The sequence below is a fragment of the Pteropus alecto genome, unplaced genomic scaffold (genome assembly GCF_000325575.1).
Source record: "Pteropus alecto unplaced genomic scaffold, ASM32557v1 scaffold69, whole genome shotgun sequence".
In the NCBI taxonomy this organism is placed as follows: domain Eukaryota; kingdom Metazoa; phylum Chordata; class Mammalia; order Chiroptera; family Pteropodidae; genus Pteropus; species Pteropus alecto.
This window is the reverse complement of record NW_006494610.1, coordinates 7,855,995-7,883,330: the sequence shown is the minus strand read 5'-3', so window position 1 is coordinate 7,883,330 and position 27,336 is coordinate 7,855,995. Positions and strand designations below refer to the sequence as shown.

The 27,336-nt window shown below is 33.8% G+C and overlaps 1 protein-coding gene across 2 annotated transcripts in view; it reads right to left on the bottom strand.

Moving 5' to 3' along the window:
• HGF (hepatocyte growth factor) overlaps window positions 1-25,641 on the bottom strand; it is a 64,122-nt gene extending 38,481 nt beyond the window's left edge. The window contains exons 1-7 of one of the 2 annotated variants that reach the window (XM_006925739.1): window positions 25,501-25,641; window positions 18,637-18,802; window positions 15,057-15,169; window positions 13,437-13,551; window positions 8,380-8,522; window positions 2,391-2,511; window positions 903-1,021 (exon numbers count right to left, since the gene is read on the bottom strand). In XM_006925739.1, coding sequence (XP_006925801.1) covers window positions 903-1,021; window positions 2,391-2,511; window positions 8,380-8,522; window positions 13,437-13,551; window positions 15,057-15,169; window positions 18,637-18,802; window positions 25,501-25,588 — 865 coding nt within the window. In that variant the 5' untranslated portion in view covers window positions 25,589-25,641. The remainder of the gene's footprint in view (window positions 1-902; window positions 1,022-2,390; window positions 2,512-8,379; window positions 8,523-13,436; window positions 13,552-15,056; window positions 15,170-18,636; window positions 18,803-25,500) is intronic. The other variant, XM_006925738.1, reaches the window with a different exon arrangement.
• Window positions 25,642-27,336: the final 1,695 nt, after the last annotated feature.

Genomic DNA, 27,336 nt, shown 5'->3' with positions numbered 1-27,336 from the left:
TTTATATATATATAATATCTTTATATTATCAAGCCAATTTATAACATTATTACTAAATTTATGCAATTCTACTGATCATAAAGCATTTTAGGATTCAGTTAAAAAAAATAAGATCTGTACTCACAGAAAAAAAAAGCATGTCTGTATCTAATTATTATCCAACAGTATTATTTCAGAGAAGAGTAAAAATGTGTGAGTTAACCGTGGAGAAGAGGACCAAGTATACAGATTTAAAGAAATACAACAAAGCAAGTGAGAAAAGTAGCTTTTTATCATAAATTCAGGTGAGTAGAGTACAGGACAGTATATAGAAAAGGACTGTAAGACTGCTAAAAGACAAGTTGAAACAGAATGCAGGCTGTGGACAAGGACACCCACAGAGGTGCAGATCAGCTACTAGGAATTAAAGATGTCTGTAAGAATCTTCCACTAAACTTATTATTCTTCATTGCAGCCTCTGTCATTCACCAGAAGAGATTCACAGTTGACAGTTCATATGATGTCTGGGGAGGAAATTTTTTTTTGGATTGGAAAGTAAGCATCTAAGGTCCTAGCTTTTACAGCACTATTGTTATTATGATACTGTATATAACCCCTGACCTTTTTCTCTTTCTGTGGATTTCTTTTCTTTTACTCGATAACGTGAGAAAGCGTAGGCCTTTGCAATAGATATAAATGTTTTGTGTGTATGTGTGCACTTGCGTATTTATCTCTTTCAAAATAATGGCTCTCTAAAAATTCAAAAGTTTGGATAGGATTATGTAACATACTTTTAAAATATTAAAACCTATACACATTAAAGCATTAAATAAAAATAGTTGTTAACCTGTCTCACTAATAATCGCCTGCTTAGATCCAGTCTGTTAGAGGAAAAGGAAGCAATAAATTTGACCCTAACTTACCACACATTTTAATTGCACAGTACTCCCACGGGGTGTCAGGGTCAAGAGTATAGCACCATGGCCTCGGCTTGCCATCAGGATTGCGGCAATAATTATCATCAAAGCCCTTGTCGGGATATCTGCAAACCACACCAAGAAAAGTGTCACGTAAATCTGCCTGGAAACACCAACCAGCCATCAGCTCACAAAATAATGTTTGACGTAGGTTGGAAACTACTAGCTAAGGAAAAAATAGATTCTCTGTGGTTTGTCTTACAAAGACTGCTAATCATTGACTATTGAATCTATTAATTTACATATTCTACCAAATATAGAGTATATCACATTTGCTAATGAGTTAGATCAATTTGGTACTTGTCCACCAATTGAGGTCCCGAACTTAAGCCCCTTTTCTCAAAGCTCAGTTAAGGACAGTACTTAAACATGACCTCATGTAAAATGCTCATTAAGAAAACAGGTCCTCTTCTGTGGCAAGCTTAAATTTTAAACTGAAAGTCAGGTTTCAATAGCTCTGTTACTAATGATAGCTCAGTTCTGGAACAGAGCCTTTCTAGGTGATGCCCTCACCTCCACCAGAGCAAGAGACAAACTCCGCCATACCACTTTCTCTAAACCCTCATCCCTTTAAATTAACAGGGGCCTGAAACGGTGACTTGATTTTAATCATTACCATTTTCCTTCTGCTCTCACTTGAAAGACTAGAGATGTACTTAAAAATAAAGCACAGTTATAATTTCATTTAGAAGAGCAATAAACAAAAAGAGAAAGAAAAAACATCTTTCAGCAATATCCAAACAAAAGTAGGGATAGAGTTTCCTCTGGAATTATTTGTATTTTTATTCCTTATAATAAAAATAAGAATTCTTTTTCAACTAAAATATTTCATGTGAAATGAAAGGGCCAAGTAGACTTTATTTTTTTTAACCGCTTAAGCTCAAAACCTATTTCTGAGGAAAAATTAGATCTGGTCACCTGACTTCTCCAGATTGGCAGTCTCAAAACACACCAGGATAAAGCGGCCAAAGAATTGTTTGCTCTACCTTTTATTCTTTTTCTATGTGCATGACCTCTGTCATGTTGTCACGTATGTGAGCCTATTTTACTGAAGTCACTGAAGATGTGGCTCTAGAAGGAGACTGGCTTGCATTTAGTAATAATACCTCCTCCCACAGCTCATGTCAAAGTGGTCATTAGTGAATGGACCTCTGTATTTTTTCTGCTATGGAAGACAAAGAGGAAGCTTCTGTTAGTGCTTCCCTTCCACACCCCACTGATGCTCCTATGTTCAAGACCATCCTGATTTCTGGAAATCTTAATCTAGTTATCCAAGACCAGGTGAGAGTGTAGCCATCGTTCTTATATACCTTATCATAAATCCCTTTGCCCAAGACTTTCCCATATAAAGATCATTTTGATGGCAGGTTTTCATGGAGCAAATAACAGTTTATAAAAAAGAATCATTGGAAACATGGTTTGGTGGTATTTTACCTTTCTGGCAAGAATTTGTGCCGATGTGGCATCTGCTGATCCCAGCGCTGACAAATCTTGCCTGATTCTGTATGATCCATGGGACCTCGATAACTTTCCCCATTGCACGTCATGCATTCAACTGATAAAATTAAAGTATGGCATGTTAATTGTTTCTGACATAAAAATCAATAACACCATTGCTCTTTTAAAAAACAGTAAATCATCTGTTTAGCAAAGAGATTTTTAGAAAATCTTATATATCATTTTAACTTTAAATTTGGGCCTATTATGCATAAAGATGACATAAAATACTCCTTACAGAACTCTTCATATATTTGTAATGGATTTTTGTACTTAATGTCATACAGATTTACCATAGGGCCAGGGTGCTACCTTTCTAATATTTCAATAACTGTCCAAAAGGTACCCAGAAACTAGATATATAAGATAGACCCTCAAGGATTTTCCCTTTGTTGGTCTAAAATGCATGGGATCTCAGTATCTACACTGTTAGTACAATGTTTCTCTCTCAACTTAACCTCCAATCACATACACAGGAAATACACAATTTAAAATGAGTACACATCAATGCCAAAATCAGGACAGGTAGATTGGAGAGACCAGCTTTGGATAGAAATTTGGTACTATTCAAAGAACACAGATATTTTAAAAGACCATATCACAGCTCCTTTCTCTTAGTGAACATCTATGTTGAATAACTAGGCAGGCTTACATTCTTATCTAGTTTAGGATAGAAGTTGACCTACTATTGAACTCCTTGTATTCATTCACTGCTTTTAAATGTATAAGCTGATCTAATTATGCGGGATCTTACTGATGATTTTGTGTGGTTAATTAATAGTTCTCTTCTGGCTGGCCTCATGTCCCACTGAAAACTCTGAATCACATCAACTAGCTGAATAAAAAGACTTCTCAAATGGACAGGTTGATTTGTAGCACAGCAGACATCCTGTGGAATAAATCATTGCTTGGCTTTCCTACAAATCAAGTGAACTTCCCCAAACACATCATTTGTATCTTGTGATTACTGATCATCTAACTTTAGCTGAAAGGGAACAAAGATATCAATGTTTAGTTTTATCTACCAGGATCTAGCCTAATGAGGATTTGTAATAATTTGGGTTATAATATTAGAATAATCACTTTTGAAACTTTGATTTTTATAATCTAATAGGACATTAACCATTGACTTTCCGAAACATGAGACCATTTGGCTTGATCCATTTACTTTTTTTATGTACGATCATGTAGGAACTAAGACAAGGGACCAATTCAGCTTCCTATCATTTGATACTGAGATTCTCCAGACTATAGTCAGTAAGCACTGAATTATAAATGAGAAGGGTTCAAGAGTACATTGATAAAGGTTCTCTGTTTGGCCAAGGTCATTTCCATATAGAAATGCTCAATATAGATTATGTATTATCACATTTCAGCTTTCCATTTGAATGAAGTATAGATTTATTTAGTTCTCTTTTTTTAAAGACTGCAAGGTTTAATATCCTTGCAGAAAATAGTGTGACATTTATCATTGTTGTATTGAATGAAAAAATACTATGATCATACATAAGAGATAAGTAATCTCATATACAATTTCTAATGTCATATAGTACTCAGGAATCAGAATATACCTATTTTTATCTCCTTCAGCAAATGCAGTTTATAGGAGTATATCCCTTTCTAATGGGAGTGAATAAAATTATTTTCTAGAAAACTATACAAAGGGATTATTATGAAACATTTTTCTGGACTTTAGAATTTAAAATTTTCTTTTAACCACTTTCCCAAAATGATTGTGGTAGACCAATGCTTCTCCGAACTTTAATGTGAATAAAATGTCATTTTGAAATCTTGTTAAAGGGCAAGTTCTGATCCAGGGGATTGGGGCTGGGGCATTAATAACAAGCTCCCAGGGGATGCTGATGCTTCTGGTCCTTGGACCTCACGTTGATAGCAAGTTTGTAGATAACTTGTTTTATTCTAAGTTCTAAGTGTTTGACAGTAATGGCTTTTTAGAAGAGAAGATATTTTACATAGTCTTTGAAAGGTGGATGAAAGTTGGATAAGCTATAAAAGGACAAAATAACATAAAATGGTGCAGAAACATAAATTAGTATATTATGTTTATAGTAAAGGCATAATTACAGATTTAACAAGATTTTTGAAAATAATAAAAGTTAGCAAGAATGATGTCAGTTTTTTTGTAGGCAATGAAAGTTGTTGGGCTGAGATTTAAATGTATTCTATGACAGAACTGCGATGCTAAATATATTATAGTTACATATTCTTTGATTATTCAGTACTTTTAACATATAAAAAAATCATTTGATCTTTGCAGTGAGGAAAGAAAAAAGTTCACAAAAGTTTTAAGGGACTTACCTAAAACAGAAAATGTCAAACCTGTGCCTGGAACACAGGTCTTCTGACCCACAGTCCAGTGTTCTTTCCATTCTCCCTAATTGCCTTTTTGCCTTACATAATGTTCTCCCTATACATTCATACTTTAAGATAGAGTAATAGCAATAATTTTAGAAAGTCAATCTCCCTAACTTTTTCTACATTTTCCCAATTACCCTTCGCCTTTTTGTATACAGCAATAGGTGACTCTACTATTGGATTTTCAGCTATTGAAGGATGTGGAAAAGGAGGCCATGAGAAAGCCAATAGATTGGCCATCTTATCCAAGGCTAAAAAGTTTGTTATTTTACCAGTGCATCAAACCATCAGGTTGTTCATAAAAATTACCTCAAGAAAGCCAACTTTTAAACTCACAATCACTTTTCAAATTTCCAGAATTCTAAAAATCTTCTTAGTTTTCCCAACTCAAAGTTAAAGCAGTACAAGTAGAAAGCAAGCCTACCTACTCAAGGAATCAGGTGAAATCATGATCTATAAAACAGTATAAGAGGGTAGATTGGCCCTCTTGCTCTATTTACTTCTGGCTTTCTCTATTGTAGCCAATGTATTATTCAACCCTTCTAGCTAGTTCTTCCCTTAAAAACAAAAACAAACAAACAAACAAAAGAGTAAAATACTGTCCCAGGTTATATAAACACAAACTAAAAACATGTTTCAATTCATAAGTAGAATAATTTTTTCTATAGTTTTGACCTAAATGATAGCAGAAAACTACAAAAACTACACATAAATTAGAATTAATTTAACATATTTCTCATTGTACTAACCAACTAATTCAAGTATCTCAGAAAATTCCATTCTGGTGATCACTTCAGAAAAATTGAAATATGGATAGTCCCACAAATCCACATTTATACATAATGGTTTTATTTATCTTTGTTTTAAAAAATCATTCTCCACACAGAGACTGGAATTACACACATAAACTTTGGCAGTATAATTTGGTATATTAAGTGTAAGGTATTAAGAAATGATTATGGTTTAATAAAATGTATTTATTTGAATATTTGACAACCATTAAAAAGATATCTGTTCCGATGATTAGCGATGGCTTTATTTTAAATCTCAAGCAAATGTTAAAACAAGAAATTGGATTTTATATACCTCAGTTTTCTACAATCTTTCAAACATCAACGGTCCTCTTTTCTTTACATAATTATACAAGATTTTAAATGAGATAAAAGTACTCATTTTTGGAATGCTTGATATATTTCAAAAGTTTAAATTATAAGAAAAATGTTATTCATTGGACATTAGATATCTACCTTTTATGAACTAAACTTTTAGACAAATTTCAGATGATTATTTAGCCAGGAGTTTAACTGTTACAAATATTTCAAAAATATATACTGTTCTACACGTCTTTTTCACATGAACAGTTCAAAATTTCACCACAGGTATTTTTCTTGCTTAATTTTAAGTATACAAAATGATTTGATCATTACTGAGTCATCAGTAATGATATAACCTTTGAAAATTGGCATTTAATAAATTAATATCCATAGATAGAAATAGCTCACCCATTATACTATTTAATCATTCCAAAATTTGAGGTTTCTCATTCATATTTGTATTTCAATAGGACTTTACATCATATGTAGATTATTTTGTATATTTTATATTATTTTATAAATAACTCTGTTTTTCTTTATTAATGCATTGACAATGCTCCTTATTTTAGATCCTTTTCATTTAAATCTTGGTAAAATATTGTTTACTATAGAGTGAATTTAAATATCACAGCTCAACTCATACTCTCTGAAATATGCTTAGCCTATAGGGCAGGAATTGGTTTACTTCTCTCACAGGAGGGTTATTCTACTACTGTCAGATGTCTAATTGTTTCGAGAGAAAGCATATCTGCAACTGTTAGTGCCACAGTGACCAATAGCATCATGTACCATTAATACCAATGAGTAATGCCCTTTTCCAAGGAGGATGCAATGACCTCAAATGAGTAAAGGATATTAGAGATGTATAACCTAATGAGATAAAAATAACTGGAAACAGAACTTTTACAATTACTTCTTTTCTAGCATTTATTCTGTGTTGCCTACCAGTTCAGATCTATGCTAGTGTATTTTAATGAAGGTTCTTCTTTTAAACCAGGGGATGAAAAATCACATTCTTATATGGACTAAGCAGGTAACATAAATTCTAAGCTGTTTAAAGTTTGACCAAGTCACCTTCCCTTAAAAATGCTTTCCCAGGTCAAAGCAAAACCAGTAACAAAACTCCTTGTAATGACTTTTAACCTCAGAAAACTGTGGTAATGGAGAGTTCCCAAAAAGTAGCTTATTTTCATCCATGTGTAAATTTAAGACAAACATTAATTACAGACTTATTCATACAAAACAGACTTGTTCATAACGTTATCACAGATCAGTTTATTATTTTTAAGAGAAAAGAAAACAATGAAGAAGTTATAGTGAACAGAATATGATATAGAATGGAAAGTAAGAATTTACAAACAGAGATGGAACTGGCTCTAGCACATGAAGTCAAAAATTTTAAATGAACTAACAACAAAAAACAAATTCACCTTCTCCATGACAATTAACCAACAATGGTCTTTTATGTGTTAAATAATCAACCTGATATTAAAGAATATTTATAAAAAAAATTTTCAAAAAAATTTAGTTAATAACAAACAGGTAAGATATCTTACTATAAAAACTGGACAGCATTTCTGCAGACCCCCATCCCCAAGTACTTCAAAATCCTGCTAAATTTCTATCAGAGCTTAAATCATGTTTCATTTGGATTTTCAGAACTTTAGTTTCTGACAGAACTAAAAAGCTAGCTGTTTGGTAGCCAGGTAACTAAGAAAAAATGAAACCACATACAATGCTGAAATGGTTATCCTCCTTCTTGTCAGTCATTTAGTTTTTCACTGCAAAAGTAAGGACGGTGCCCTCTTATGCTGTGAGAGGAAGTAACAACATAGACGTGGATTTAGGGTGTCTGCCATCGAGACAGTTTAGGATTCCCTGTTTTGATCTGTTCAGATACTATTCTGAATGGTGTTCCAGTCTATGTATCAGATTTGGTTCTAGTCACATTTAGCCAAAAGGCACAAATGGGTATCAAATTCCAGTGACTTGCTTCCATATTGTCTTCAGGTCCATATACCCTTGCCACCCCACTTCGGAGTAGGTTTGACAAAATTTCTGTGGAAGCAGGAGCTGGATGAATAGAGAATTAGCTTTACTCAGAAAGGGCCAAATTTCATTTGGCTCCTTTCAGGTGATGTATGAAAACAGATTTTGAGGTATGTGAGCTCAACACAGTAAATGAAGAAGCCCAAACTTTTATTCTCCCCAGAAGGATGCCTCAGGCTCTGTTGAAACTCAGACTGATAACTCGCTCCATTATTTTGCATTAATCTAGTGATATTCAGGTTTTAAAACTTTGTGTAAAATGCTCAGCTAATTATCTATAGTTGCATTTGAATGGACAACATATTTATTTATTGTGATTTGATTCATTTCTGTTAACCTTTAATCAGAGTTGCAGTTCTACACAAGGGAGGAGCAGAGTGCCCCACACGGCATTCAGGTTCATTTACCTTCTGAACACTGAGGAATGTCACAGACTTCGTAGCGTACCTCTGGATTGCTTGTGAAACACCAAGGTCCCCCTTCTTCCCCTCGAGGATTTCGACAGTAGTTTTCCTGTAGGTCTTTACCCCGATAGCTCGAAGGCAAAAAGCTAGTTTTAAAATGATAATCATTACAGTATAAGCACATGCAACTTTATTTTTGGCCTATCAATTTTACTAATTAGGGGGTAAATTTTTCCTGAAAAAGTAAAGAAATCCTTTATTCTAACTTGGATCTCCATATATATTAACTTGAATTGTCATTTCCATCCATTTTTAAAACATTTAAATTTTATAAACATTTACCTAACTGAATTCCCATATTCAACATCATTAAGAAGATTCTTCTCTGGTTTTCTAAGAGCCAATCATTTGAGAACCTAATTGACATTGTTTGAACCACAATTTCAAAGTTTCACGCAAAGGCAGCAAGTGATTTAGCAGGGGCTATTCTTAAGAGAGAACTGAAGAAACACTGCAATTGACCTTGAAATCTCACTATTACACTACTTATCTGACATAATTACATGTTTGTTTATTACCTTTATTATGAAGAATAGCCCCTCTATTTTCTGCATAACTGAGAAACAAATTGATGAAGTAATCCAAACAAAGGGTCTAGAATCAGATTAAACCTGGACTCAAATTTCAGCTCTCTGGCTTACTAACTGGAGACCCAACAGGTAATTTAGCCTCTCTCAGCCTGTTAGCTTACCTGTACACTGAGTATAACCATAACTTATAACAGCTTATATCTTGTACGATTATTTTGAGAAGTTGTAAGAGATGGCAGAGTAACAGACAGTTAACCAATGCTTCCTATTACTAAGCACACATCGCTAGTAGTCTTTATTTTGTCATAGTGTAAAACAGAATTGCTATTCTCTTCAAAAATTTTTGTAATTTTCACTGTGACTGACATGGTGCTTTTAGGTTTAGTTATGCAACACATAATCTTCATTTAAAATTTCTAATGCCCTAGTCAGTTTTGTTACCAGCATAAAGTGTTTTAACACAGTATAAGAGAAATCCAAAGCCTTTTTTATTCTTTTGTACTGCTTGTGACATTGGCCTCAATGATGCTGCATTTGTCTGCTATATGGCACACAAAAAAGTCATGAATAAAGAATATACATCTGTAAGTTACACTAGTAAACACTGTTTTGAAAATCCGGTTACATTTTCAATATTAAGTTCACTTTTTGTTATAAAACTTTATTTTTACTTTTACTGATCTCTGAGTTTCAAATGGTACTTAAAGTCCAAGAATTTTAGTCTCTCAGTAAATACCATGCAAATGTGTCCCCTATCCATTGAAGCTTGTAATTAAGAAATAATTTTTTTGTTATGTTGTGACACAAAATGAATATAGACATGCATTAAGTACCAAGCAATATTTTGCAATGAAATTCCTTCATTTGGATATGAAGTTAAGCCTAAGAAATTATACTAGAGTTAAGCCCTAAGAAATTATAAATTATTGGTTAAAAGAATCTATTCTAAGAGACTTACTATTAATCATTTTCAAGGCACCTATTAAGTACTATAAGTGTTATTAAACTCCAAACTATCTTTAGATAAAAAGTTTATAGCCTTACTTCACTAACATTCTAAATACGGAGAAATAAAAATTAGACATTAGGCCAATTGATTGACAAAAATTATAATACAATTAAAGCTCATCATGATTTCACAATTCCTAACAGTTTTAACTTTCAAAGGAAAAAGAAGTCATCTTTCATCTTCATCTTAGCCCCACTATTCCAGAATAATTTAGGACATCTTTTGTTTGTGCCTTTGCTTTAAATTAATTTTCTTTCATTTCTGTCAGTTTTCCAACTTTTCATAGTAAATTTATAATGAAATACTAATTTTTCCTGGTAGAATCAAAACCGATTTTGCTGTATTTTTTCATAAAGAATATATTAATCAAATTTACCTAAGAAAATTCTTCTATAACTCTATTTTGTGAAAAAAACAGTATAGTAGAGTAGTAAGAATAATTTATTATTAATCACAAATGAAACTAATCACTTAATCACTTAAGAAACTAAATGGATTTAGTATATATTAAATGCACATATATATATCTACTGTTTTAGAGATTTTTATTCTAAGCACGTGCGCGCGCGCACGCACACACACACACACACACACACACCTTTCCAGTGAATTTGTAAAGCCAAAAAGATCTGTGAAGAAGTAGTGAATGAATCAGTCAATGGTTTAGTAGGAAAAACACAAGTCAGAAGAAAGAGAGATAAAGTAGAAATCAAACTAAGATATGACTGAAAGATAAATAAAGTTTTCTCATTGGAGTTAATAAAATAAAAAATGAAGAGAATGGATGTGCTTCTTTTCACAATTCTGTATTAATGCACATCAAATTTCTCTTTAGGGCATTCAAGGTAAAGAACATTTTGGGTCACTTTTTTTCTTTATTCTTTGACATATATGACTTTTTACCCAGATTAACTGGTTTTCCTTTGTATTCTGAGGTGTCTAGCCTGCATTTTTTTTTTTTTTTTTTAGTATCTTATACTTGACTAAGGAATGAAGTCTAGCCCTATGCTTTTCATTTATGTTCATTCAACAAGTGCTTATGAGAACCTGTTACACCCAAGCCATAGGCTCTGTAATAAAATTGTATTCATATACATACTAGTTTTGGTTTGTCCTTGTTAGCAAGACTTTAAGAGAGATAAGTGAAGAAATATTTAAAATTGAGTTATATCGAAATGTACCTTGAGATATAAATTAGGTCTTTTGGGTGCTAGCCACATTTCTTTTTCTTTTAATATAAACTGTGTTCATAGAAAACTTGATCTATTCCATCATCTACTTCATTAATGAATGCTGGGTGGCCAATGAAGGATAGAAATGTAGATATCAAGTCACCTGATTTTCTAGTTAAGCTTCTGTACTAATTTAATCATCTATCATCATCTTCCTATTAAGCCACTTGTAAAATATTTTAATTTAGGGAATCAACAATAAATCACTCCTCTAGACAAAGACATATATGTATTTATTTTTCCATTTCCCATAAAGTGAATCTTTAGTTAATACTTAAAGTGTTATCATGAAGATATACCAATAAGCTGTTAATTGATGATAATTAAGTGCTGCTTTCTTTGAATTAGATAATTTTTTGATTGATGTATAAGATCCTCTCAGCCCTAAACCTCTATATCACAAGGAAATGTTGCTGGTAAAATAGCTGGTTGAACTGAGAAGCCTGTTCTCAGGGAGATCTATTTCGCATTTATTCCTCTAGTAGAGAATCACAATCTTAGAGAATTTCGGTTGAAATAAGACCTCTATCGGGTCAGTCCAATGCACACTCCTCTACTAGGGAAGGACTGATTTCAAATGTTATTCTTTTGTTCATGAAAAACAGATCTATCTATTTAAATAAAATGTTTTCCTCACTATTCAGGGAATGGCACCAAACAAATGCTTATGAGATAACAAAATCAATTATATTGTTTGTTTTTGTAATATAAGGACAATACTGTGTTTCAGAGATATTCGTGTGTAAGTAAATAATTTGGAAAAAGTTAGTTGTTTTCTGTTACTGAAATATTGTAAAGTTGATCAGTTTGGACACATACTAGCTGGCGTTAATTAGGCTGAGATCACAGGTTTGATCCCAGTGTGGAACAAATAACTCTTTTTCTTTATATGTGGGCCAATTAACTCATTTCTGTTTACTGTAGTAAAATCATCTTGCATAATTATGCCTCCAAAAAATGTATGGAATGGAATAAAAAGTGGATTAATCAAAGCAAAGTCATCTCCACTATTGGAAAAAAAAAGTCAAAGCATGTGTCTTACTGATACGCTAAGTGTTTCACGCTTTGGGGTTATTAAAAGCAAAGGTTATAGTGACACTAGCTGAACTCAGATTCTGGCCATACCACTTACTAGTTGTACATGACTTTGAAAAGTTACTAAGGCTCTTTGTGCTTCAGTTTCACCATATATAAAATAGAATTAATAAAACCACCCACTATGTGGTTCTTGGGAGAATTAAATGAGATAAATCAGGTATACTGCACATCAAGGTATCTGGCACGTGGTAAAATTAAATCTTCTAATGCATCTGATGACCAGGAAAAGCTGTTTTCAACTACTTTAGTTTCTCTTAAAATTATTTGTGAAATAAGTCTTGAGAATTGTGGCTATATTTAGTTCTCTAGTGGGTAGTAGATATCTATTTTTCTCCTCTATGATGACTAAAAACTTTCAGAGTTATGAGCCTATGGATGTTATGTTTACTCGTCTTTAAATAGCATTCATCTGTCATAAAGAACACAATTCTTAAGTGTAGAGATTTAATTCCCAAGGAATGAGAAGTTTCTCTAGTCATTAAACAGCAGGTGAAATGGAAAAGCTGGTCAATCTGGGGCAAGAGTTTTTAGCAAAGGTTTTCAATTTTGACTGTACTTTGGAATCATATGGGGAGCTTTAAAAAAAAAAAAAACACCGATGCCTGGGTTTTTCCCCTCAAGAGTTTCTGATTTAATTAGTCTGTGTTACCACCTGGGTGGTAGGATTTGTTAAGGGCTCATAGCAGGTGATTCTAATGTGCAGCCAATGTTGAGAACTACCATGGTTAAAGAACATCCAGCCCCTAAGTAAGGTCAGAATGTGATCTACCTCTAATTTATCACAGTCAACCTCTCCACTCCAGCTGCACAGTGCTGAATCTTCTCAAAGGCAAAGAGAGAGGGAAAACATATCTTTTTTAAAAAATTGCTTTTTCATTATTGCTTCACAAACATAAAGATCTATAAATTGAGGTTTTGAGGTAAGATAATGTTAGCCACATCTTAATGAAAAATTTATTAATCATTTGCTAAATATCAGTCATGACTTCACATATACTTTGGCCTAATACAATTCAGGACCTTTGGCTTTTATTACAGAACTGTAGGATTATTATGAAGGACTAATGTGAGGTTGGTAACACACATATAGAAAAAGAAAGTCTCTATACTCTCTTCTTCATGCATTCTTACCTGTGTTCATGTGGGATCATGGAATTCCAGGGCTGGCATTTGATGCCACTCTTAGTGATAGATACCGTTCCCTTGTAGCTACCTCCTTTACCAATGATGCAGTTTCTAATGTAGTCTATCAGAAGAAGCAGAGAAAAACGTTATAACTATGTGTAACATATGGCTATAAATATGAAAAAGAAAAATAAAATTCTGTTCAAACCTTTAATAATTAATGCTTGTAAACTATCTCAAATTATATTGAAATGTCTTGCCTAAAGCTTCTACTAACATATTCAAAATAACACATTTCAGAATAATCTAAAACAAACAAAAAAAGACTACTGAGAAATTTTAATTTTGTAAGCATATACTTGGATAACTGCAGAGATTAGTCTATGTACTTAAGGTAGATTAGTCTCTATATTCAACTGGTCAGGCAAATTTAATTTAGCAGAATCATTTGCTCAAATATGTAGACCATTTTAAGAAAATATTAAAAACAAAATTAAGTGATTTGTAAAACCTATGTTGAATCCAGAAAGTTACTTTAAGATAATAAAAATAACTAATTTGTCTTTTATAAAATTGTGTGTTTTTGTATATGCATATGTAAGAGAGAATTACATTATTATTTTTTTCATATTTTTTGCTAACATTTCAGCCGCTGAATTATAGAGCAATCAAACTGAAACAGCCACGCATTTCTACCAAATAACAGTATTTGATACAGTTCCTATCAAATACAATATAGTTGTTAGCAACCTAGAAAATTGAAAATGGTCTTATACTAGATTATAAATTATGTTGAGGATTTGTAGAATTATTAGTGTCCATAAAGATCATCTTATTTTCTACCACGAATTAATTTTAATTTAATTTAAACATCTACACCATTAAAAGAAAATATCTGTGCATATTACCAAATACCCAAATTTAATATGACACAATATAATTTAAGAAAACATTAAAATTGAAATAAATACTATTACTACAAATACAGCCCATGATTATTATTTTTGTGATGAGAGATTTTTTTTAATTCATATTTATTTAACATTCTTCAATTATTTTATTGAGATACTTTTGAACAAAGTAAATACCTGTGGCTATAATATTAAACTATCAAAATAGACAAATTAACAAATAATATGGTCTCAATTTTTTAAAGGTTATAAAAATATAACTAAAACAAGATCCAACTATTTTTTCAAAATCTCCACATTTTTTAATTATCAGCAATCATCACTATAATTTAGATTAGTTATCAAAAGTTGTTAAAATTTGAATTACTATAGTAAGCTCAAAATTTTCTATGTCTTAAAATAATAACTTAAGGTGGCACTTTCTAAAATGACTTGGAGAATACCAGTTCTAGGAGCATCCCATAAAAATAAACAAAGAGGAAAGGGATAATCTAATTATGGGAAGTTTGTGAAAACTTCTCTTTAATCAAAAGTACCATGCTGAATATCATCAAGGTGCTTGTGTTATCTGTCTTAATGGATGAATTGATTGCATAACAGAGCCAGCATATATATATATAAAAAAAAAAAATCAGTGAGAAAGAGCACTGTGGCAGGAAATTACACATATTTTACATTTATTTCATTATGAAATATTTAGGGAGAAGCCAGTTACCTTTGTTTTCATAGAGGTCGAATTCATGGCCAAATTCTTTTTTCACCCCACTTGACATGCTATTGAAAGGGAACCAGAGGCATCGTTTTCTTGCTTTATCAAAAACAAAGGCCCTGAAAAAACAATCCCAATGAAAAAAAGGAATATTACTATTTATACAGTTTTTAAAGAATGGGGACATGGCTTAACCAAGGAGGGCTATATAAACATCTTTTTAAACCAAAGGTTAAATGCAAAAATCTCTTAAGCAAGAATAGTAAAGTACTCAATAAAATTTTCAACATTAAATGTTACCATTTCTTACAATACAAGAAATAATGTTGGAATTCTGAATTGTTTTTCTTTTATTAAGAAGTGGTATTAAAACTTCTCGCTATGTTCATGCTAATTACAAAACCACTATGTAAGAGTACCTAATTAAAAAAAAATGAACAGATTTTCTAAAAATAAGGATTTTTCACTTCCAGTCCATATATTTTTGAGAACAAATAATCTTGTAATTACAGATATTTCAAATTAGTCATTTATTTCTAAGTATTTTGGCAACTTTTTAATAATTTTAAATAAAGGGAAATAACTTTTATAAAACAAATACAAAAAAGACATACATTAAAAAATGTTTTCCCTACTATCTTATATGTTTTATTTATTCCATTTTATTCTATATCCAAAACTTCAAAAAATTATCTTCACAAAGTTTGTGCTTTGATTTAAATATAGATAGTTTGAAATATCTAACTATAAGAACATTTTACAGCTGAAATAGTAATTAAGAGCAAATAATAAAAGTATATTTTTACAGCTGTGGCTCAATAACTTGATAAGAGAGAATTGGCTAATAGATTTGAATTTTGATCTGGTAGACTGAAAGCTTATGGAATACATGTTAAATTCATTATTTCCCTTTAGGAGGATTTCGGGGAGAGGGCGTTAAATGACTTTGAAAGCATAGTTATTAGATAAAGAACACATATAAAAATAAAACTAAACAAACATCTAAAGAGAAGTTTTAAAGTTACAGAATCAATAGTCTGCTATTTAACTTCATGTTCAAATAGAAATGTATCACACATACATAAACTCCTTTTCTACATGGCTTTGATAGGAGATCACCTTTCAGGTAACTCATGAGCCCCATCAGAAACATGCAAGATTTGCTTCTATGAATACAAATGTGATTTCATCTGGAAAGTCAGGGAGAGGTTTTCAGCATGCTGATTTCATTCACTCTTTTCTCTCCTTCCATTACAATGCCATATTCTCTCAGAAAATATCATTTTACACTTCCATATGGACTGGATCCAAGGTGTTAAATTCCATGAGTGGTATCTTCTTTTAAGTTTGAGTTTAGAAGTCCTTATCTTAGCCTTATTTTATTATCTTCATTTCAAGAATTTTCTAGTTTTCTAGTTGTTCATGTCAGGTAGGCAGTTCCAGTACCGCCAGTTAGCCATGACTGGAAGAGGAAAGCCTCCTATTTTCTTTTCTTGAGCCAATTAATGAGTAGTAACTTCTAGAAGAGCTTAGAATTAGGCATTCTGGTCATCCTTCCTATCCAGCAAAGAAGAATTTCATTCTCTATAAAATCAATATTGTTGATCCCTTCTCAAGAGAAAATAGTGTTTGAAAATATTCCACCCCATGCCCACGCAATCACAGATGCTTTCACACAGCTTTGTTGTATTTTCCAAACATTTTTCTATATTTGCCATTGTTTTCCAGTGAGTCTAGTCCATATGACAAGTCTGAAAGTAGATCCTTTAATTCATTAATAATCTAATGTCAAAGTATCATATTATGTCCACTTAATTCTGAATAACTAATATGTTCGATGATTCCAAACACATATGTATAAAATATATATATTGGCATAGATGACTGAGAAAGATGACACAATTTCTGGGCAGAAGAACTGTGGCAGTACACAGGTATTATTACATGTGGTTTTCAGTATAGGTTGCCATAATTTGGAGACTAAATTTAACTCAACAAGACTATGGTAGAAAAATATGAAACCTCATTTACATGGGATATGTAAAGATTTATTAATCAAGTCACATGTGTTCTCCAATGCAACAAATTCATATTAGTTTCTCCTAAAGGAAAAGATGTTTTGTTTTGTTTCATTTTGTTTTGCTTGTTTTGTTTGTCTTGTTTTTAATAGGCATAAGGCTGACTAGTGTGAAAATAGAAATGTGGCAACACTTTCGTTACTTGTGGATACAGTCAGGAGAGTGTATATTCAGATTCAAAGTTAAAAACCAAAATGAGGTGTGGTTCTCCCATTCTTTTTGCCCCTTCCAACCCCAAGAGGGGAAAATACAATAAGTCCACCCTCCTCAGGTGCCAGAAGAACACCTCCACAAGTCCACACAGCTGAGATGCTGATTGAGAGTAGTTTTCTCTAATTTATTTTTAACAATCTCAAGGCTTTTACAGGAAATCAGGTAAAGAAACAGAATTATTATAGGAATACCCTTGCCAAGAAATATTTCCCTGAAAGTGGCAGTTTGTCTATAAAAATACTTCCAGAGGAGCTGTAAATGAAAAGAAAGGAGATAATCTCTCCTCCCACTACATCTGCTGAAGACCTTCTCTGACACTGCCCTTTCCCCTCAGGCCCATAACACTCATTTCTCTGAGAAAGGCAAGATGAAATTAGGACTGTTTTCCATGACATTACTAAATCTATGTTTATGCTATGTGTCATGACCCAAATGTAATACAGTAGAATTTAAAATTCACAGGATGTCATGCCCAATCCTGTAAAAAATGGGATGAAATAGGGAATGAAAGGGTGGAAAGTGAGTAGAGGAGAGGAACCGTTTATGAAGAGCTAGGAAACGCATTTTCTTCTGGCAGTTCAGGAAACTATTCAGATGAAGTTGTCACCTTAATGGGCCCAAACTCCAACTTTCATCCTCTGGGATCACTGGCAAAGTAGTAAGGAATGCTTCCCTGTGTAATCGCAGAGGGACTTTCAAAAGATAAGAAAACTCACTCTTTCAGTCCTCTCATGCCTCTTTCAATAACCCCATCACTTTTCACCTAAACTTCATCATCACTACCTCTAACCTCTTTTAAACAAACTCTGCTGCTGACACCAATCCTTCTAGTTTTTAATCTAATCCTCTCAACACTTTTTATTTAAATCCCTAAAGACAATGACATAAGTTGCAGTAAATTTTGGCTGTTGCCCAATTTAGATTCTGAAAATTCTTTCACTCCTCTTGCAAGAAAAAGAAAGAAAATGTTTACTCTGATAGAATATTTTAAATGTTAGAGAGATAAAAGTCACACTAGTTGAATTTTAATTCCTAAAGTTCAATTGTTCATAAGATGAGAAAACATAATTTCCATAACCAAAGCCACTATAGATTCTAAAAGATATCAGTTTATATGCACTCTCTTACTCATACTTCTATCTACTGAGAGCTAAGTCTTCTGTTGTAATGAGTTTAAAACTAAAGTCAAGCTTATCATTTAAAGGACAAATACATTGAATAAAAAAAAAAAATGATGATAATGAATACATGTTATATTTTGAAAATTATCCTAAGAACAAAATGAAGCAACTTACTTGCAAGTGAATGGAAGTCCTTTATTCCTAATACATCTATTGGCACATTGGTCTGCTGTGTTCATTTTTTTTGTTTTTATCTTCAGTAACGGGTCTTCTTTATGTAGAGTAGTCTTTGCTGACTTTTTAAATTCATGAAGTGTGTTTCTTCTTTTCTTCTGTCCTTCTATTAATAAAATAATTTTTAGAAAACACAGGGAATAAGCTTTTAAGGCTTATGTTTAAAAAAATGTCTTTACAGATCATCTATAAGATAATGATTTTATCTGACAACATACTAGAGCTCCAGGGGTCAGGGATGGAGGAGGTAGGGAATGACTTTCTCAGATAGTTAAGAGCAAGAGAGGAATATTGTAATCACTGAAGAATAAATAACTTATCAGGTAGAGTCACTCATCTATCTATATTCTTTCATATGAGAGATGTTTTTAAAAATTAGGACAGAGTTCACTCTAAAGAAATAAATAACATGATATTCTCCAAATAGTATGAAACCAAGTACCAGGACATATCACATCAGGCTCTATAATTAAATTTGCCATTTCCTTCTATAATTGGTTCCTATGTAAGTTATAATATTAATTAGATAAGCCAATTCAATGGCAGGTGAGAAATTTCTCACTAAAAATGGTACAGTGGATAAATTCTTCTAACTTGCTCTTTAAAGTATTTCATACTATTCATATTTTAGCCTTTCTCATTTTCTACATAATTGTTTTCTGTGCTTTGGGACACTATTTCTTAGTATCACTGAACTGTTTGTCTTGAAATCAAGCCAAATGCTGCAAATCAAATGTATGTAAAAATTCATCCTTTAATATCATTTTTCTTCATGAAAGTATTCTACAAGGCCCCTAGATAAGCATAAAGCTTTCTATAAAAGATCTGAAAACAGAACGAAAACATCCTAAAAGGCTTAATCTAATGAATAACTTTAGAATATCAAGAACTCGCTTCTTTATTCTCAATCTGCATAGTTACCTGGTTTCTAATGATGATCACCATCTTCTCCGTCAAGATCAAATGTCTAAGAGATTGCAGCTATTGCACAATCAGGGTAGATGTGATTGTGGTCCTCCCCTGCCTCTCAATTCTTTTAACTCTCTTATAACAAAGGTAGTAATAATATATTCATTTTTAAGATGCAGAAACCAAGACACAGGGAAAAACTCATCCCTTAGAAGATCTCATTCAAAACTCAGCTGCCTCTCTTCAGAACTCCCACTCTTAAACACTCATGATGACATATTAATCTAAGAATTGCTAGGAAAGTATGTGGAAATATGGCTTGTAAATATTTTCTGAAGATTTGGTTTAGAGCTATCAGTAAAGAAGAAACTTGGACAGTAGAACAGGAAATGCACTCCTAGTCTTATATGTATGGTAAAACGTGTCAAGAAAAGAAGTTAAAACTTTTGTACAGAAAATTTGGAAATATGGCTAGCAGAGTGAGGTACCAAGACTGGCATTATACTCTTAAGTTTGCCAGCAACCACTGTCTCCGGTTTGTGTATTAACAGACGGATGCTACTCATTAATGTCTATCCTAACCTGAAGCCCACAATAAATAAGAGAAAACATGAAGTCCTCTAAATTTCTGGTTCTTTATAAAACTTCAGAACACAAGCCTCAAAAGACTGGTACTAATTTCTGTAATTATGTTTTCATTTTTTTAACTTTTCCTTGCCCTATAAGATGGGATGGCTATGATATAACAGATATAATTCAAAAGACATTTTTTAACATTGAAATTTAATCAACCAAATAATCTATCAACATGTTTTTTATTGAGTGTGGAACAAATGCTTTGCATAACGTTGGCAGACAGATGATAATTCTGGCAGTCCTATTGACTTGCCAAATGACTGTTTAATTACTTGAAATGCTAATATCCCAATAACTCAATCTTAAACATGAAAGTTATAGTTGAACAAAAATAAGATATTTAAACTATAATCATTAAATAAATATTTGAAAATCAATTTGGATAAATATTATGAATATGCAATGTTTTAGTTTTGTTTTTCAAATTGAATTCTTAATTTCTGACATAATGTGTGATATTCATTCTCCCAAGCAAAAATATGGTATAATTTTTTTCAAATTTTGGTTTCCACCACAGAACTATGTTAATGAGAGATGTTTCTCCATTAGGAGGGTCTTCTTTTGACCTTAGAGCACTATTTCTAAGGTTCTGTGAAAACAGCATAATAATCTGATTTCTTAGAAATAAATAGTAGTTAAAGATGCATATCATCTATTAAAAAAAAAAAAAACTGTCCACCAAAATGGAATAATTGTACATATATTTCTCAAATAAATTCTGTTAATTAAAAATATAGAATTAAAATTGGCCTCATTTATAATGTATTTATTATACATGTCTAAGTGAGAGAGAAGAGCATAAAACAAGATCTAAAAAGTCTAAGACAAACATTAAATTCAGATATGTATTTTACTAATTGTGAACTAAAATAGAACCCCTGGTCGATATTCTGGTTTCTCTTCTCAATAACATGCACTATGAAAGCAAGTATTGAGGACTACTGTGGAGACAAAAGGTCTCTGTGGGATTGTTGGTGGAGTTTTTAATTCTACAGCTCCTCAGCTGTCCTATTGAAATGTGTTAATGTGTGGCTGTACCTCATAAAAATAGTCTACTCTTGTTTGCTGATAAATTTTTCCATCGCTACCTTTCATCTAAAGATCAAAAAGCATTCTGAAAAGCAGATAAATCTATAATTTCCCTTTACTAGATAATAAATAGGAGTGAAAAGCTTGTCTGCGGCTACAAAGCTAATCAGAGGCACTCGGAACCAGATACCAGGATTCCCTTTTCACTATGTATTTCTCATGACTTAGAAGCTTTGCCTTATAATGCAGTCATTTCTACTAGGTCAGTAACTAATTACTCAAAAATGTGAAGTTCAAGCTAGTTGTACATCATGGAATCCACACATCTATAAAATTAATTCCTTCTTCAATAAAAGAAAAATTCAAAACAGAAGCCATTCAAAAACAGCATCTGAAAATAAAATTCCTTTGCTGAAAATAGTTTCAACTTTCTCTTCCATATGTATTAACAACTGATGCTTGTTTTACTGAAAACAGTTAAAAGACTAGCTTAATTTGGGAAGAAAATCAAAAATATCTTTGGATCAGATTTTTCCCTACTATTTTTTTATGCATGACTGTTATCTGAAGTTTATAAACAAAATATTGAAATGAAATCAAAGGGTGAGAGATCACTCCAACTTTGTCATGTTTTCCCGTGCTTTAAATTGCAACTCTTTTTTCCTCTTCTCCCAGTATGGGAAAACATTATGGAAGCTATATTTCCTGAAGAACCTGAAGTCCCTATTTTAGAACTAAAATCATTAGGATCTTAGTGAAAACCTACAAACAGAGAGTAGGGTCAAATGTATCAAGGTGCTTGAAAAAAGACACATTTCTCCCTCTGGTCCCTGGGCCTCACACTCATTTCTCTCAATACCTCATATATTTTCTTCTCTGAATGGACTAACCATTGACTTCAAAGGGAAATCATGCAAGGAAAGGATTTGCAGGGTGTGGAAAGAAGCAGGAATCTGACTCCACATAGTCCAAGTAATTTAGCCACATGATTAGTGATTAACAGCTCGAAGTGGCAAAATGTTAAGATGAAAGTACACAAATAATTAATGGAAGGGAATGATTGTGACTGGAGATTGTAAACTTCTCAGAGACATGAATCATAAATTCTAGTCTAGATTTTCACTGCTAATATCTAGGACTTGGATTTCACAATCATCTCTCCTTCTTTAAAGAAGGTGACAATATCGCAAATAAAATGTCGAGAAGAGTCATGTTGGATTTAAATCAAATGTTGGTATTTGAGAAGTAGCATAATAATCTCCTCCAAAGAGATTTACAAAAAGAACTGATGTTCAATACAAGATTAGGGGTCTCCCTAGGTAGTTCCCTCCTCTTTTATTCCACTTCCTTGTTCAATATTTCACTGGTACAGAAGCCTCCTCCTGTTTCTGTCTACCACTCTCCCTCCACACAGCAACCAAATCAACCACACTGAAGTACAACTTCTGTCAACTATCTATCTGTCAACTTAAAAACTTTCAGCAGCTGCCTGTGATGTTCAGGGTAGAGTAGTTTAGCATGATTTTCGCTGCTTATGCATGCATGCCATCCTATCTTCTCTAATCACAGTTCATACTACTCACCTCTCAGGTACTCAGCATACCAGCCCCACGTGGTTACCTGTCCTTCCTCACTTCTACACCTACACTTTGTGTTCCCCTGACTTTGTTACTGACTGTGTGACTACACCTTTCCATGCTCAACTTGAGTACCATATACTCTCTAAACTTAGTTTGACCCTTTAATCTAAAAATAAATTCCACAGTAAATAGTATTTCTAAAACCAAGTTTTTCTTATATTTCTTAGCAAAATAGATTTTTTTAAAAGGCCATTTCAGTTGACTTCACCGCTGTTGGTCTCAGTATAAATAAATTGTTTGAAAAAAGAAAACCCACATATTTCATTTACATAGTTTTGGATAGGAATCTCAGCTCTATCCCTTGATTAAGATAATAAGATAATTAAGGTCTTTAACCTCAGTTTCCTCATGTTAGATGAGCCCCCAAATGCCAATCTTATTAGAATTAAATAAGATTTCTTTTTAGAGCTTGGTCCATAACAGTTGCTCTGTAATGTAGGTTTCTTTCTCATTTGCTCATCTTTATACCTGCCACAGGCTCCTGGATACTAGGTGCTCATTTAAATGATTCTTTTGTTACAGGGGTTGGATATCTGTTTCCACTGTAGGTGGGGAATTGCTAGAGGGTAATTCTATGTAGACCACTTCTATAAGAATGCCTTGGGTCCATTATATTGAATATTTCTTAGGAAACTTTTCTATAAATTATCTCCATATACATGCTGCTCAAAACTGGTTGTCACCTCATTATACTATCCACTTCTTTTCCAACATTGTGTTATTTTACAATATGTGCAAATATAGACTCATAAGATAAATCAAAAAGTATAGCTGAAGCAAGTAATAACCACAACGAAAAATCTAAATGTTAAATGATACAAAAAAGAACAAAGTTTTTTTTGGTATGTTTTAAGAGGGCTAACCATGTTTTCCATTTTGAATAATGTTATTAAAAAAAAAAAAAAAACTACCAAAATATACTTGCCACCCAAACAAAGGCAGACCTTCTTTTGATGACAATTTTAGCATTATCCACTTCAGGAATTATTCACAGCATATCTGTAATTCCCAATTGGCCTCCCTCGCCTGCCAGCACGCTCTTGGGCTACATTTTCCCTATGCTCAGGAAACACAGTCATTCCAACATTAGCCAAAGTGAAATATAATTACGAATGTATATCTCCTGCCAAAACTTAGGAATGCATGCCAAAAGCAAATAGACATTGTCTATGGTTGATCTACTGTTTGGGTTTTCCACACTGTGTTCCCCTTGCATTAACACAGATGATTTCAGGTAACCATATTTTACTTCTGACCATCAACATTTTAATCCTGAACAATGAAAGCCCTCAAAATATTATTTCAATTTATGCTCAAACTCCCTGAAACCAGCAATATCTTATAAGAATCTATTTAAACATGACACATCTCAAACATGATAGACTGCTTGATTGAACTGACTTCTTTTTTACCTCTTCAGAAATCTTACCTAAATGTTTCCAAACTGACCCTTCTTCCCACACAGTGTTGTTTTCCGAAAGGGCTACTTCACAAAAATAAAGCCAGATGGATTGAATGATTTCTTGTCATTTAGCAAATTCTTGATGTTTTCAGCACTTTTATTACATCAGAAACTAGATCAGAAGTCTGATGAATTTCATATTTAACGTATCTCAGAAGGTATAGCCAGTTCTCTGTTTTAGATTATAAAATGGCCATGTCTACCATCTGGGCATTTCTTCCATTCTTGTCTTTCCCTGCGCCCACCCATGATGCTCAGTACCTTTTCCCGTTGGCATCCCAGCCACTACAATGATAATACAACCAAATGCAGATGTTTCCTCTTGCCCTGATAACACAGAAGAAACCTTCTCAAAGCAGCAAATGAAATCTCTAAAGTTTCAGGCAATAGTAACTCTCAAGCAACTCCTTCCTTCCCTACCTGTAAATTCAGGAGAGAAAATGAGAAATGAAAAGGAGAAGTTCTGTAGTGTTAATCAAAGTCACACAATTTTTGCCTTCCTAACACTGCAGTTTCAAAAGGACAGGCATTCATGTCCAGGAAGAATGAGATCTTAGAATTCTGACAGGCTTTCTCTTTCATTTTTATAACGTGCATATACTCAGAGTTTTATCTGCTTTCTCCAAATAAAAACCTGTATAAAGTCATAATTTGGCTCTGAATGTTGACTGAGTGATGGTGGGTAGTGGATTATCATGGAAAATTATCCCCTGGGGGGGAGGGGGGGGGAATGAGTCCCTGCTCTACTGACCATCACTCTCCCCTGTTCAGACCAGACCTTCTATTCAGCTTTAAACTTGTCCAAACCAGCCAAGTTCCAGCCAGTGTTAGCACTTCACTCCTATCCCACAGTCCACAGCTATTAGGCTAATTGAGAAGGGGCTGGCTCAGTAGGGGGTGGGGTGGGGTGGGGGAGACTCACTGAGGGGATGCTAATTATCATTTTAAATGCTTTGCAAATATAAATAGAATATCAAAGGAAAGACAATGAGATATTTAAAAAAAAACCCATACCACATACTGAGCTAAAAAAGGATGCTGGAAATAGGGTAAAGAGAGAGTGTTAGAAAAAGGAAAGGTTAGCAAGAGAATTAAAATAATGATAATGATAAAGAAGAGACAACTAACCTGCATAGGGGATGGCGATGGGAAGCAGCAGGAGATGTAGGAGGACCTGCTGCAGCAGCAGGACTGGCAGAAGTTTGGTCACCCACATGGTGCTGGACGCGCTGGCGGATCCCACTGGAGGAGATGCCTGGGTGAAAGAATCCTGTTCCGACTCAGTGCCTAGAAGAGCCAGTCGGCTCTGAGCTGCTTTTTATTGCGATGAGCTAAGTTTGTTGTGTGATTAACTGGAAAGATCTAGGTCTGAACTCCCTCTTACGGTAAGAAACTGTTTAACAACAGCCCTTTACTCTCTTCTACCCCCCTCCTTTCCTCACTACCCCTCCAACAACACCAAACAGATCCCAGCTCCCCGCCCCCCCTCCACCCCCCCAACTCTGCTTAGGAAAGAAACTTACAAAGAAAAGGTCACCTGGCCTGAGGCCAGCTTCAATTTGGAAGCTCGAGCTCCAGATCCCAGTGGCTCCTATCCGAGTAGGGAAGGGAGGAGCAAGCCTCAGCCCAATAGCTAAATCAAGGCACAAGCAGAGGACCAATTCACTAAATTTAAACAGAAAAATACATGTGTTTACATATCTATTTGGGAAAAGAGGAAGGGGAAGCAGCATAAGAAGAAAGCAAAGAGCTGCCTTTTGGTCAAATGTGCCTTAGCTCCTGATCTGTCTCGTTTCACTGCTGGAGCAATCTAGGGATTCAAAACACTCACTCAAGTTTCCTAGACTGTAGGAGACAGAGTGGGAGGGGGAGGCAGGTGGGAGGCCCAGCGCAGGCAGATCCAGCCAGGTAGAAAGAGGTTAGGAAAGAAAAGGGCGTGGTACTGTGTGGTAAAAATAAATAAACGAGCAAAACAAAAGCACCCACAATGTCATCTGGGAAAATTGCCCCTGCCCAATGGGCTCTTTTTTCAAAAGCTATGCTAAGCTCCCCCAGAAATCACAAATGTACCCGAAATGCATAAAAGAAACTTGTCCGATCTGGGGACTGGGATAAAATCTGGTCATGCTCTCAAAATGTCTAAGAGATCGGGATTGTTCACTGCTTGTTCCTGACAGTTAAATGTAGTATGAACGATGTGTCCTTTTACACATACTCACACATACATGTCTATATAACGTACGTCTATGATGTGCATACCTTCTAAGACAAATTTTCACTGGAAATCTCTCAAGCTGTTTCAATTCATGAATAACGTATGGACTTTTCTTCTCCAGCTCCATCCCCCTGCATTTGCCCACCAGCCTCCCAAAATCTAAGTGGAGGAACAAAGAGCTTGCTGGGGTGGGAAGAGATGGGGGTCACCTGGACAAGACTCGTGTTTGTAGAATCTTTGTGAGATCATTGCCCAGAACTCTCATTTTATTGAAAGGATTTGTCTATGCACCTCTCCAGGTGATGCTTTGATTACTTTAGGCAAGTGCTTGCTTTATTTTTAATGGATTTGTGAGAGATAGTTGTCTCTGAGATGAGTACAAGTAGGAACCAGTGTCTATGTAAATGAGGAAGGGAAAGTGAGCATAATGTGAAAATGACTCTGGAGCAGTGTACTGCTGTACAGAAGTGGGAGTGGGCAAGATGAAAGCCATCCACAGAGCAGGCTTTCCTCCTTGTACCACTCTCATTCCTCTTCCTCCAGCTCTGCCTACCCTCACCTCCAGAACAAAACCTAAGGTTGTGGGCTAGCTAGAAAAGCTGAGGATTAAGAGAAATACTTTTGAGGAAACCACTTTATATTTTTTCTTGTTGTTTATCTTTCTCTTTGATTATTTTCTCCTTAAATAAACAAAACTGAGAAAACTTAAAAACTATTTGTCAGCCTTTCCCTGGTGTTGGAAGATAAAT